We start from the raw sequence: 14786 nt of genomic DNA, 5'->3' as shown, positions 1-14786 counted from the left end.
GAAAAGAATGAATGACTGAAAATCAGTTGGACAAGCTCAACTTCAGCACCAAACAAGTCTTCAAAATATTATGTAGTCCTACTCTAACCCCTCTGGCTGAGTTGGAGCAAATTTTACGATATATTTCTAAAAAGATTAATGTTGTTTGTTTTCATTTTCATTCCACTCGATAACTTTTCATGCATTTGTCATTCTTTTTCCACTTTATTTTGAATACAGTCATGCTGTGTCCTGTGAAATCCTTCACCCTTACTGGCAATGATGATGTTTATTTAAAAGTGAAAAAAGGATCCAGCTGCGGGTGCTACAGTTGCACATCCTTCAATTTGACAATGACTGCACGTTTTAAAACTGCTTTACATCAGCACAAAAACAACTACATATTGGTTTTGTCAATTTTTCTAAAAAATGTTCACCAACAGCTGACACTGGTCACATTTCAAACTGTACTTTCATTTCATGGAATCCAATCATTGTTTGTTTAACCTTTATTTAAACAGGCAGAGCCACTAAGAGCAAAGTCTATTTTATAAAGATGCCCTGATCACAACATATAGAACTGTAAAAGTACACGACATACATTAATACATTATCCAACAAACAAACCAAAGACATCAACATAAATGGATTTATAGTAAATGACAAAAAGGTAATGGCTTACATAATTTTTGGGATTTTTCTGTGCATTGTTGCACTTATGTCTAACATAATAACTAAAAGCCAGTTCCCTAGTTTCTGTATTAACATGAGAATTTTTGAGAACCAAATATTCATGTAATTTAGTGCAATGTTAAATTGACCTCAAGTTAAACACGTGAGATAACCAGGAGGTTTGCACAGAAGGAAAATTAATAACATTTCCTTTTGTAATGTAAATGCACATCCATCCATCCATCCATCCATCCATCATCCATACACTGCTTCTTCCTCTGCAGGATCACAGGGGGGCTGGAGCCTATCCCAGCGGACTCAGGGTGAAGGCAGGTTCACCTGGACAGGTAACCAGCCCATCACAGGGCCACATAGAGAATATGTTGAATCTATTTTTTTTTTTTTAACTTTATTTTTATTTATGAAAAACACAGTACAAACATTCCTTGACAACATCACAGAGCATGTATGACAGTGCAAGAAATAAAATAAAATAAAAATAATAATAATAATACTGATGGGTGAAGAAATAATAAATACGAATCTATTTTTTATGTCAGTATATTTATGAACAAGTGTGTAAAGACAATAATTCATGTAAACACTTTAATGGGTTCATTTTGGATTTGGGTCATTTTCCTAACGAGTTCCATGAATCCACTTTTGCAACAGTATATTAATAACAATCCAACAGCATGGTCCAGGACAACATACTGAAGTTATTAAAATTGTAAAGTAGTCTGTTGTTTTAAACTACACAAAAAGAAAGATGGTACACAAACCTACACTGACATGCTGATTACACAACAATCAACTGGGTATTCATCATACTTACAGACAATGGAATAACATCTGCGTAGTGAATATTTATCAGGGGCCTCAATAGGCCGGAGCGTCCAAGACTATAGCTCAGAATATTTTATGAATAGCCCTGGAGTTCTTTTTTTTTTTCATTAAAAAAAATCACCAAAGCTATTCATCTGTCATTTAAATCATACATTACAAAAATATAATGTTGTTGATCAATATTAAAAATGTCGGGTTAAACTGATATGTTTACTAAAGTTATAAATATGTTTCTGTCATGTCAAGTGATTTATTACGGACAATTTATTTCAGTCTCACAAAAAGGGAATTTGCAGCAGTACCAATATTGTGCATATGGATGCTTCCCATAGCTACATACAGCCTCTCTGATCATTAAAATAACGACCAAAATATGGCAACAGGCTGCTGATTAGCAATGAAAACACATTTTATTGTTTTATTCTAAGTTGCTATGGTCGGATAGGTTCTCATTAGGCTATGAAGAGCATTTTTTGTCAGCAACACAGGCAGCAGATTAGGTCTGATTAAAAATGATTCTATATTTGGGGCATTGTGCTATGGGTGAGTTTTTCTCTCACCAGCACCTGAATCCTTCTCCTGTACTATTTGTTCAACCAAATTAAGATTGAAGTAAATTTATGAAAACAAGTACTTCTAAGACACACCATTACATATGACTCCAGCAATGCACATCATAGAAATAAAACTAATTCCAAGGAACATCACCGAGAACCACTGGTCTAGCAAGCCTGCACTCATGTGATATTAATGTAGAACATGGGCACAAGGACAGAAAGACAGTGAGATGACCTTACTTTGCCAAGAGCACAATGTCTCACATTTTATACTCAGTTACTCTAAAACGACCTGAAAATAGTACAATTATCCGATTGAAATCTCAAGATTGTTGGACTGGGCTAAATCCCCCCAAATGGAAAGAGCCTAACAACGCCTCTGATGTATACAATATATAAATAAAAGAACATTTAGTTGAATTTAACTAAGCTAAAGTGAATTTAACTAAATAAAACAGAATGCACCGAGGGTAGTGCCGGAACCTTATATGGGGACGGTAGTAGTGGATGCACCCACTGTTCTAAGGACGACTAACCGCGCATGTGCAAAATCTATCAAAACACCGATAGAAGAGCGATGGTTGTATGAGGTTATTTAAGAAAAACAATGTCCTATCGAGTAAGAAACGTTTCATTTTAGGAAAGTATTCTTTGTTGTGGTTTATGTTTATTGTGTTTCCGTGTTAAACTTGTCGTAAAGCCGGACAGTCGGTGTGACTGACGGAAGGTTACGATAACAATAGCTAGCATGCTAACTGGCGGCTAACAGCAGGTCGTTGTTGGGTATTTAACAGTTAGCATCGGTTGTAGTTTTTCATCCTTGCACGTGTCCAGTTACTACAGTCAAAGTTAATGCGGGTGACGCTGACACAAAGTGCTGTTTCTATCGGTTTGTGGTTTCACTTTTAATGCCTCCGTGTTTCAGGCGTGCAGTGACTTCAGTTCAGTCTCGGTGTGACAACTCGGTGAGCGACGAGAGGATGGACAACGTGACCGGGTCGGCCTCCGATGGGACCGCGGAGTGTCCTCTGGTCTCTGAGGACATGGAGGGCATCTGTGTGATGCCTGACCTGAGTGCCATAAAGACTGAGCAATCGGTGGGTGCGAGCCCAGACGACACATCGACCCAGAATGTCGCCATGGGCATCAAGTTCATCCTGCCCAACCGCTTTGACATGAATGTTTGCTCAAGATTTGTCAAGTCGCTCAACGAGGAGGACAGCAAGAACATCCAGGACCAGGTGAACTCTGATCTGGAGGTGGCTTCCGTTTTATTCAAAGGTAAGAAGGAGATCGAACTCTGTTTATCTGTTTCCAAACTGATCATCTGATTAGCTGGTCATCATAACAGCTCAATACTCAGCAGCAAGGTTACTTACAAACACTTAACTTTAGTCCAGGATAAAATACTCTGGCTTTCCATTTAAAATAGAATTCAATGTAGGATCCTCTTGGTAACTTTGAAATCTCTACATTGTCTGGCTTTGTTTTACATCTTAGGAGTTTCAACACATTTTGACTCAGCAGGTCAGAGATTCAGTTGAAGGTCCAATAGTTCAGGCTTAAATCAAAGGGGAATATGTTGTTTTCTGTTTTTGCCCCAATGCTTTGGAACAAAGCTTCTCCTTCCAGTCAGAAAGCTCAGTCAACACCTCAGTTCAAAACGCTTTTACAAAACCACCTGAACAGACAGGCATATGTGTAACATTTAATCCTTTTTGTAATATTTTGTCATTGCCCTTTTTGGTGTTTCATTGTCTTTAATAATGTTTTATTGTTATGTTTTCATGTTTTATTGTTGGTTATTAGTGTTTAGTATATTTCTGTTTTAGTTTGACAAATCTATATTATTATCATTTTTGTTATTATAGCTAATAACTATCTAATGCATTGTTTTTCCTTCTTTTAGCTGAGTGCAATATCCAGACCTCTCCTTCACCGGGAATACAAGTGCGTCACGTTTACACCCCATCCACCACCAAACACTTCTCCCCCATCAAACAGTCCACCACACTCACCAATAAACACCGTGGCAATGAGGTTTCTTCCACACCTCTTCTGGTGCATTGTAAGTACTGTAGTTGTTTTAACTTAAATTTAATAAATGTTAGCATGAATTGATAAATTGTAATTGTTACACTTGCATGTTTTTTCCTCTCAGCTTTGTCCATTCATCAGCTGGCAGCCCAAGGAGAAATGGTGTTTTTGGCCAGTAGGATTGAACAAGGTAGGAAGGCCATCTAAGCTGTTGAGTGGGCTCACCTTTTCATCGTTACACTGTTGTGACATTTTTTGAATTACTCTCATGACTACCATTGTGTAGGACTGCACTAATATTTACTTTCACAATAGATCATTCTGCTATTTTTTTTCTTCCTTTATGAATTAATGAATCATGAAAAATGGCCACCCAGAGTGTAAGATCATGTCTTCTTTTGTCAGACCAGCCTAACACAAAAATATAAATAGAAGCAGAAAATCCTCAAAATTCAGATGGCGTGACCGGCAAACGTTGAATTACAAAATAACTTAAATGACTGATTGTCAAAATAGCTACCAATTAGTAACCCATTTGAAAAATACATTCATCATTGCATTTTAAGTAGGGCTAACAATTAATCGCAATGGTATCAAAATCACAAAGTGGTCAAGTGTAGTGTCAAAACAGTATAAGCTGCATTTTTTTTTTTGATAAAACTAAAATGTGTCGCAACATACCATTTTAAATAAAGCATTGTGGTGTCGCAGACAACTTGTTTGGTACAAAGTGCAGCAAAAATCACATCATTCTTATTCATTTACTTTGTCAGGGGAAAAGAAATGCAAAAATGACCATTCCCACTAAAACCAGGACTTATGTTGTCCACTTGCAATATACGTCAAAACAATCACAATGTGATTTCATCGTGCGTCATTTAGCCCTAATTTTAAATACGTTCTACTGACTCGACCTGTGTCAGGCTCAACACTTCATGTGGTTTCTCTTTTTATCCTTTCGTCAATAGAGACTGTAATCAATCTTCAAGATGAGGAAGGCTTCACCCCCCTGATGTGGGCGGCTGCACATGGACAAATCGCTGTTGTTGAATTTCTGCTCCAAAATGTATGGAAAATTTCACTCTGTTTTATTCAGATTGCGTCATTTTATTACATTAGAGCAAGCCCTTTTAATTATGTGTTTATCATTCGTCATTCTGCATCTCTTTTCATTGAAGGGTGCTGACCCCAACCTCCTGGCCAAAGGTAGAGAAAGTGCTCTGTCCTTGGCCTGCAGTAAAGGATACACAGATATTGTGAAGATGCTCATTGACTGTGGAGTGGATGTCAATGAATATGACTGGGTGAGAATACAGAGCTTTTTGTATTCACAAATGTGTTTAGTATCAGACAAATCTTTCATTCAGATTGTTTTGGAGGTTTATTAAACAATGTTGTCATGTTTCAGAACGGAGGAGCCCCTCTGCTGTACGCTGTCCATGGCAACCATGTGCGCTGTGTCGAAATCTTGTTAGGTAAGAAGAAATCCTTTACTGAGAGTTTGTAATTTGTATGAACATTTATTAAGGGATAAACGTAGCAGCTGTGTTTATGTGTTGTGTCTAACATTAACATTTACAGTAATTGCTTTTTGCTATGTTTTATGTCTTCCAGAGAGTGGTGCTGATCCCACCATAGAGTCAGATTCTGGTTTCAATGCAATGGACATGGCCGTGGCTATGGGCCACCGGAATGGTGTGTATGAAAAATAAACACATTGTCTGTCTCTGGCTATGCTTATGACGGAAAGACACGCAAAGGCTGAGAATCTTGTAGGAATATTCTCTGGAGTTATTGTCAGACTTTGTCAGGATCATCCCACCTCATTACAGAAACGTATTAATATTAGACATTAGTTCAAATAAATGATACAGTTTTCTCTTAGTAAGATTTCACTGCACTTTTATTTGCACACAGCAATAATGCATTAGAGAATCAAAAATTGTTATTGCTTTTACTATACAAGGTGTGGTTATCAAATAATAGGAGAAATGTCATAATTAAATTTTTTTGGATTTTAATTCATTAATAATTAATGGGTTGACACCTTCAAGAGTAATTTATGCTTGCTCAGTGGTTTGACCTACTTAAACCCAGTTTTGTTGTTTAGTAGCCACACTTTATAAATGTATAAATCATGATATGAAGCTTTTACAACTTAGATTTTGTCCTGCTGCTGAACCCAGAGGTAGATTGTAGCTTGTCCTGTGACACTTAACTGTGATCTGAGTAGGAGAGAAGTTGTTGACAGTGCTGCTGCTTCCAAGAAAGTGAAAGGGGCTGCTAAAATAAACACAGAGTTGCTTTTCCCACCACAATTTCCCCTTTTTCTCCTCTCATGGACTAAAGAATAACTGCATAAGAATGTAAATATTTTGATTATTATTCACTTTTAATGCTCAGTGAGCATACAGCATACACAGTCTGCAACACCAGTGCATCTATTTGGCAGTTAATTTCATTGCAATCAGAATTTCTTCAGTTCAGCTCCGTCCAGTAAAACACTGTATGTTTCTCTGTTTAGTTCAACAGGTGATGGAGGCACACTTACTGAAGTTACTGATGGGAATCAGAGAGTGAACTGTTGCACTAGAGAGGATGTTGCTGGGCGCTGGACAATCACGTAGCATGCCCAGGCTGGCGGCCTACAGGAATATTTTGTTCTCTTAAGGGATATTACAGCAGCGTTGCATCATATTATTTATATTATTTTGTGAGCCTGATGCACATGAAGGTTTGTGCTGTGCAAATGTTCCATTTTACCCTTCTTTCAAACTGTTGTACTCTGCACTTTTTTTTGAATTAACTGTGGAGTAGCGAATCTAATCAGGACACACTGACTGATTTTCAAAAATAAAACTGAGGTGTTCACTACAGCCAGGCACACACTGCACTCCACCTGCAGCATGCTGCCAAATGTGCAGCGCAGTGTTGCCTTGATTCTGCTTTAATGTTGTATTAATTTAATATCCTTTACCCATTATTGTGTTTTTTGCTTCTTTTTTTTTTTAAACTAACCTATCAACCACAATAATGAACCGTTTTTAAAAGAAAAGGAATTTTAATGTAAAACTTTGAATCACCTCGTTTTCATGCTGTCTGGGTTTCATAGTGAGCACATTTCTGAGGCACATTGCACAGACTTTGTGATTTTATGATGTTGCCAAGCTGTTTGTTATCTGTTTACTGGAAATGTTTGTGTTGATTGTATTGAATTTATTTATTTGAATTCATTTAGACTGTTATAAGGTCAGTTTAGTTTCTCTGTGTTGTGATACAAATGTCCAGATGTATTGTGAATTTTAAAAGACCTCACATCGCAATTAAATATCCCACAAATATATTGTGGTGCTGTTTGCCACTGTATGAAGGTACTTTTGTTCTATACCAGTTATACCGAGTGGCATGTCTAAAAATAACTTGTATTGACCTCAGCAACAGTGATCCTTCTGTACAGATATTTAACTGTTTGCAAGTGTACAACCACTGTTTATATTCACTGAAATGAAGCTGTTTAACTAAAACATCAGTCTTGTTAAAGTGCATTCAGCAGCATTACACCCATGAAGACTTATTGTAGATAGCAGGACAAGGGGACATTGTTAGCTACAAGATTACACAGTTGTGAGATGAGAATCTAGTCATTTCAGCCTTAAGCAGCACCGGAAAATGCTGTTTGTAGTTTATCTAAACAAGAAAGGGCTGAATTTTACACATTATGAAATAGTTAATACAGATGCAATATTTAACAAAATCATGAAATAATCCGAACAAAGGTCAGATCATGTGTATAGAATATTATTTAATCAAGTTTCTTTTCACAGCTGTGGAGTTTCTAGATAAAACTATTTTTATTTAACTTCAGCCGGCAGTGATGGAAAGTAAGTGCGTATATTCAAGTACTGAAGTACAAATTAACTCTTTTACTTGTGTCTTTTCCTTTCCTGATACTTCACGATCTGAAATTTTAAGATTAAAGCACAGATAAACAGACTGCAAACAACATGCGCATAATAGTTAATATGCATGCAAGTCAAAATATTTCCAACTGATACAGACTATAAATGTTTAGTTTTTGCAGGAATCTGTTCATTCACCAAAGTACAATGCAAATTTCAGACCTCATGATAGCACCAGATTAAAAGTGATGGGATCACCGTTAGTGTGACACACAAGGATGGATGTGTGAACCAGATGTGTTGACAGTCTATTTATTTGTTGTGGAAGCATTTCACAATAATCCAGAAAGGCCTAGCACACAGTGAGAGGATCACCAACCAGCAGGATTTGACTGTATATGTGTGTAAAAATGTCATGAACATCTAATCAAGCCCACATGCTAACATGTTGGTAGCATGGCAGAATTTATGGGTTAAAATGTGAATTTTGTTTTTAATCACACCATTTATTTATAATGCGTCTGCTCAATATGGGTGGCATGTTCCTGCATTATATGTCTACAAATGTCTGAATCTTCCAGTGATGCAGTTACGAATGAAGCACTTACAAGAGCTGTTCTCTGGAAGTAAGCCATGTGATGAGGTGAAAAACCTTTAAAACATTAACCTGCACACTTGACCGCTGTAGCCAGTTTACAGAAGGGCAGCAGCAGTGTTTCAAGCTGAGGAAGAAAAACCCAACACATTTTAGCTATTTACTGACAGTAGCAAAGGTTTATTCCAGATATGGTGGTTTTAAGGAGGCCACAGAATTAAGGTTCAGTAACAGAGGAAAACAGATGTACAGCAGGAGCCTTAAACACCACATTTTACACACAATCTCTCACTCTAACTGGACATACAGACCACAGAGCACAACAAGCATTTGGAGAGTCTGGTGGCAACGAAGAGGTGGGATGAGTACTAAAATACCTTACATTTAAATACTGCTACCCCAGTTTTAATACATCAGAGTTCTATTCCAGAAAATTACCCAAAAATAATTCACTGAAGTGTACGCCAGTACTTTGTTCAGGTGTTGCACATATTACAGAATGCTCACAGCCAAAAAGTTGACACGTTATTCATCTTCTCCAGTACTTTAATTGTTAACTTTCCACCTCTTGAAATAGACATTATAACATCTTGTGCCCCACATGGTCCTGTCAAGTTCTGACACTCCGGGGAGTCCCATTTCCTCTAGTTGGCCTCATCCTTGGATGCTTCATCAAAATTCTCCACCAGATCTGAAACAACAAGCGGTAAATTGATTGAGTGGGAAAGAAAGGCAGGTCCATCTGCGCAAATGACTCTGAGGTGCCAGAGCTCAATTCAGGAAAAGTGTGTTTATGTGAAACATGATACTCGGTGTAACGCAACCCCGCTCCTTTGCTCATCTCTCCCACATCTTATATAGACCGCAATGTGCTCGACATATGAGGCCCTCAAAAACTACTGAAAGCAGCTGTAAAAATTGAGGCAAAGAGCATCAAAAAGTTGGCCTCAATTACTCCATGAAATGTGAGAAATCTGCCTGTCCAAGTCATGGCTCACAGGGTCGGAGGTTAAAATGGAAACAATTCAAAAGCTCTGAGTAAACATGTTCCTTCAGTGGGAGAACAAAAAGGAAACTTAACTCCAATAACAATGTGATGGCAATGGCTGTTAACCTCGGTGCCATCAGGCTTCAGCGGCTCCAATTGCTGAATACATATGTAATCGTTTGTTACATTAGTGAGAACCCGAGCTAGAGGGAGAGAAGTCCTGGGAAAAGCTGAGATTATTGTAATGGCAACCTCATGTGTTTGGTCCATTTTCTTCACAAAGAAAAGCAAACTGTATCGTACAATCTTATAAACAATGAGCATGAGATTCAAACACAAAAGCCCGTATTGCACCATCGTCAAAAGTAACTGATGAATCCCCTTCGTATGACCTCTTTCGCAAGCCAAAAGAAAAGCAAACCTGCCACGGGTATTTAACTGAGAGGGAATGAAAAAAATAAAAAATCCTGCTGCTATAATCGACAAGTGTGAAGGAAGACTTCCAAATGAAACCGCGAAAGCCGTTCGATGGAAGACAAACAGATTCTTCTTGAGATGTTTAAACAATATTATACTTTAACCGGTGGAACAGACTGCTGCTAAATGTAATGCAAAGTGAGAAATGCTAACACTCACCTGGAACATCGTCATCTTCTTCTTCTACTGCCGCAATCGGCGCTTTTCCATCTGCAGCTGTAAGAAGAGAAATGAGCTGTGAGAAGCTTGAAGTGGCCAGAAACGATTAAGATTACACCCTGAGGGCCAAGATCCTTCTCTGGAAACAGTCTGGAGAGGAAGAGTTGGACTAAACAGAAAATAAAGCTCGAAACCTGCGGTGTGATAGACGCTACGTTATAATTGGAGGTTACTGACCCTGTTTGGGCAGAGCCTCGGCGAGTCTCCTGAGGCTCGTCAGGCTGTCGGCTCCCAGCTGGTTCAGGATGCCCGGCAGCATCTCGGTCAGCTGCTTGGTCTCAGCGTGGCCAGTGATGGTGAAGGTGTTGGCTGCGAGGGAGGCCTGCACTTTGGGATTGTTGAAGTGGATGACTGTTCCTTGATTTGTAAACATGTTGACCTGGAACGGAGCGAATTCGCACACCGTTAACGCTAAACTAACACGGATTCACTTTGAATCTGACGTGAAGCCTTGTGCCTACCTCCTCAATACCAGAGATGTTGTTGACACCAAGTTTCTTTAGGGAGAACTGGAGCTTCTTGTCATCTGCGGTTGCCGTTCTGTGTACCACCTTCTTCTTTCTGCGAGCGCTACCCTGTGTGGACATTCGTGCAAACATATTTCTGTGTAAACCTCCAGATCTTTATCATGTTTTGTAGCAAACATAACCAGGAATCAACTTTTAAATGTTACATTTGATTCCTTTGTTCCATTTTATTGTGCACTTTATCATCTACATGTTTTTATTTTTCCTATCTTTATCTTTTTTTTGCTGTTTTAGTCCATTTTTTCATTATACGAGTAATTCTATCAAATTTGTGTGCACTTTATTCAACTCTTTTGTAGTGTTTTTGATTTATCCAATTTAATATACTTCATTTGACTCTGCCTTATTTCATCTTCTACGTTATAAGTTTATACCTTTGCCTGTGAAGCACTTGGACTCCCATCTGTGTATGATAAGGTGCTACAATAATAAACTTGCTTTATACATCATACTGCTGCTATGTGGGGGTGAACAATTACTGAATATTGATCATAATCACAATGTGGGTTTCCCATCATTCAATTAACATGATTGATATTTCAAATGCACTCCGCTCATAGAAAATGCCACTAATGGAGATAAAATCCTTTGATTTAAACTTTAAGAGATGTTAAGCAAGTGAGGCGTTTTGGGTATTATTTTACTACATTTTTGCCTCAAGTAGATGCTCTCAATTCATGTTAAGATTGTTTGTCTCTACTTGTATTAGTCCTACTTTCATGCAAAGATTAGCTTGAACATAACACAACATGGACGTGAAAGCAGAGCTCTGTTGATTTAAAGGTGGAAATGCATTAAAAACATTTAGTTCCTTAAAATCAAAGAACAGTTGATCTCAGTATTGATCAAATAATCGTGATAGCCAAAACAAAGCAGTCCCACTGCTATGCGACAAAACTATCAGACTTCAACTTGTGCATAAACTCGCCACAGAAAGCTTTTTAGAGTGTAAGTTGGAAGTAGCTTCACTGCCTGTGCTCAAATTTTATGGCTTTACATTCATACTTTTATTAAAGATTTTGTCAGTTTCTCACAGCATCTAAACTCTCCTTCACACATTTATTTCAGTTAAGTATTCATTTCACTGCCTTTATCAGGTTAGTTTATGTGGACGTATTTGTAATATCTTGGTTGTAAATCCTGGAAAATGTTTGTCTCACAGCGCTGAGATATAGCAAATACTATCAAGTAGTTTGCAAAGATTTACTACATTTATTTCATATTGCATGTATTTTGCCAGTTACCTTGCCGCCGATGCGGACTTGCGCTTGTAGCTTCGCAAGTTTTTCTTGATTCATAATTGTTTCTTTCATCTGCAAAAAGAAAGAACAGTAAATACAATTATGTTGGTGTCATCTGCACAGCTGATAGTCACACAGACTGGCTTAAGGTCTAACACACTTTTCTTTTATCTTAAAAAATTAGAAATTTCTTAATGCCAAAGGGTGAAGACAGCAAAGCATGTCAAGCATGATTACAATCAACAGTGGTTGAGGAAAAAGTCATCACAGCAAATCAAGCACCAAAACACAGCACACCAAGCAGCTAAGACGTTAACACAGTCAGACTGCAGTGCATTTAAAATGAGACCTTTGAACCAAATCAAAGTTTAGTATCCTCTCAGTATTAATAATTAAGAAAATACTGCAATATATCATTTCGTCTTGACACTGGACCTGGATTATTGAGATTAAACGTTTAGATTCCAGCTTTTGTTTTTTGCCTACAGTCACTGCAATCACTTCCATGAAGACCGTGCAGAGCTGCAGAAAGTGGCATGTGTCAAAACTTGAACTGAGAAATGAGTGGATCCCTGAAAGCTCTGCAGCTCCATTGCTCGCCTGCTACTTACAAATGTCTTCATGCTTGTGCCTTTAGTGACAAGTACATGTTTAGCGTAACCTGCTTTTGTCATGTGCTAACTGGATGCTCAGAATTTATCTACTTGCACAAATGCGATCAATGTTGCTGGAATGTCGTAAACACAAGACAAACACTAGGCACACATACAAGTGCAATGGAAACAGAAAGGTGGCAGAATGGTGATAGACACGAGGTGAAGGTGACTGAAGAGGTTTTCTTTGGAGCTGCATCATGACTGTATCTGACCTGCCTTGTAAAAGTGAGAGTGAATGGAGTGCAAACACACATATGGACCTTTGGGCTATTCTGAACAAAGAAGAGTCCTGCAGAGCAGATTGTTCAGGTTTTTCTTCATTGTGCTGCCTTATTAGCAAACCACAATCTCAACACACTCAGGTATTGCAATAGACAGAGCACACTGAGCTTCGCCAGCATCAAATGATAAATAAATGCAAAATAAAGCTATACAGTTTTAGAATTGTTTTCCCCAATGGAAGAGAAATGTCAAAATTACAAGTAACAATACAAGCTTGATTTAGTTTAAAATTACAATATGATTACATCATATTATTCACACTTAATCAAAAACCTACCATAGTATGTATGTTAACCATATCTTTGTTCTCTTTACACTACCACATTAGAGTCTTTGACACGTCCTACCCGTTTAATTCAACACGTGAGAAACAAAACAAAATGGAAATAAAATATAAAATAAAATAATAAAATGGCCCTCCATTAGCTCGGGGCTACTACAAACTACATCCACAGTATTATCGGTACTTTTATTTAGTCCTCAGAATTTCACTTTTTAAAAGTGTTTTAGTTTCTTCCTTTTTTTCTTCTTCTTTTTTGTCTTTAATGTAGTAAATTGAATGTCTTTGGGTTGTGGATAAAACAGGACATTTCTGGCTTTGGGAAACACTGACCAACATGTTTCACGATTTTCTGACACTTTAAAGATCAGACAACTACACCACTGATCGAGTTGATAATCGAAGGAATAATCGAAGGTGTAAATGATCAATTAATCGTTGCAGCTCTGTGTACACTCTGTTCCCCAAGAAAACCCACAAACTAGAAAGTAATGACACTTAATGTGTCAGCGAACCAGAGGAGGAATAAGGGAGACACAGCTCCTGACTTCACATGTAAACACACACAGCAGAGCTGTGCAGCTGCAGTGGGTGTGGTAGGAACGATCAGACCGTTTTCAAAGCGATAAGAAGCTTTTTTTTAACCTACAGAAGAAGCTGTCAGTGTCACAGTGTACGCTGCCCAGTTACTGGGTATATTAGCCGTCCAAAGCTAATGGCTCTCCCTATGTATAGTTAGTAATATGGACAAGCGAAGACACACAAACGGCTTAAGGGTGTGGCATGCCAAACAAAATATGGCAAAAAAAACACCGCAAGTAACGACAGGACGGGTTTAGCTGACTAACAGGTCACCGAAACAAGGTGTGGTTCAGCTTTTTTAGCAAGAACTAGCAGGCTAACTGGAGCTAGCTTGTTAGCTAACAGTGAGACTGAGGAGTGGACGGCCTGTCACTCACAACCTCAACACCGTCAGTCAGGTTAGCTTCAAACCGCGGCAGATTTCAGCCATCTAGTCAGAAAAGGCTTTCGTTTACCTTTTGCCGTCGGATCGGGGGGAAACAGTGCAGGGAAGAAGGTATTTAAAGCTCCACACTGACCTGTAAACTAACAGCAGACACATGCGGGGAGCAAGATGGAAGCGAGAGAGGAGGGCGGACGTGACGTCAGGAAAGAAGTGCGAGTGTGTGTGGGTATTTCCTGCCCTCAGTTCAGCTCAGCAGGTTGCAGGCAACACTCACTACAACCTTTTGGAATCCAGTGTTTAGTTTCAGATTAGAGGAAGGACATATGTGATTGTGGGATGCGGATATTTAAAGATCACTTTTTTTTTTAAAAGTATAAAATGTATTATAGAAAGCATGGCCTAGGTTTATTTGAATACTGAGGTACACACATTCATTAAGGTGGCATCTGTTGGTCCTCTCACAAGAAGATTAGAGCATTAAAGGTCCCATATGATAAAGAATAAAATAAAATAAAATAAAATAAAATAAAATAAAGTACACACAAAACAAATTCTACAATGTTA

The 14786-nt window shown here is 38.2% G+C and overlaps 2 protein-coding genes across 4 annotated transcripts; one reads left to right on the top strand and one right to left on the bottom strand.

Moving 5' to 3' along the window:
* The first annotated feature begins 2575 nt into the window (after positions 1-2575).
* Positions 2576-7618, top strand: ankra2 (ankyrin repeat, family A (RFXANK-like), 2). 2 transcript variants are annotated; one of them, XM_008276188.1, is made up of 9 exons: positions 2576-2673; positions 2980-3335; positions 3964-4122; positions 4216-4281; positions 5060-5157; positions 5270-5395; positions 5500-5566; positions 5706-5786; positions 6616-7618. In XM_008276188.1, the coding sequence occupies exons 2-9, from the start codon at positions 3035-3037 to the stop codon at positions 6669-6671; spliced, it is 954 nt and encodes a 317-aa protein (XP_008274410.1). In that variant the 5' UTR covers positions 2576-2673; positions 2980-3034; the 3' UTR covers positions 6672-7618. The 2 variants fall into 2 exon arrangements, with proteins under 2 accessions (XP_008274410.1, XP_008274411.1); XM_008276189.1 differs by having other exon boundaries at positions 2576-2694.
* Positions 7619-8735: 1117 nt separating this feature from the next.
* btf3 (basic transcription factor 3) lies at positions 8736-14434 on the bottom strand. 2 transcript variants are annotated; one of them, XM_008276185.1, is made up of 6 exons: positions 14356-14434; positions 12041-12109; positions 10731-10844; positions 10447-10648; positions 10210-10266; positions 8736-9276 (listed from the first exon to the last, which is right to left on the bottom strand). In XM_008276185.1, the coding sequence occupies exons 2-6, from the start codon at positions 12107-12109 to the stop codon at positions 9230-9232; spliced, it is 489 nt and encodes a 162-aa protein (XP_008274407.1). In that variant the 5' UTR covers positions 14356-14434; the 3' UTR covers positions 8736-9229. The 2 variants fall into 2 exon arrangements, with proteins under 2 accessions (XP_008274407.1, XP_008274408.1); XM_008276186.1 differs by having other exon boundaries at positions 14293-14379.
* Positions 14435-14786: the final 352 nt, after the last annotated feature.

Source organism: Stegastes partitus, unplaced genomic scaffold, assembly GCF_000690725.1.
Source record: "Stegastes partitus isolate 25-593 unplaced genomic scaffold, Stegastes_partitus-1.0.2 Scaffold66, whole genome shotgun sequence".
Lineage (NCBI taxonomy): Eukaryota > Metazoa > Chordata > Actinopteri > Pomacentridae > Stegastes > Stegastes partitus.
The sequence above is the reverse complement of the archived record's forward strand: the minus strand, read 5'-3'. Positions and strand labels throughout refer to the sequence as shown.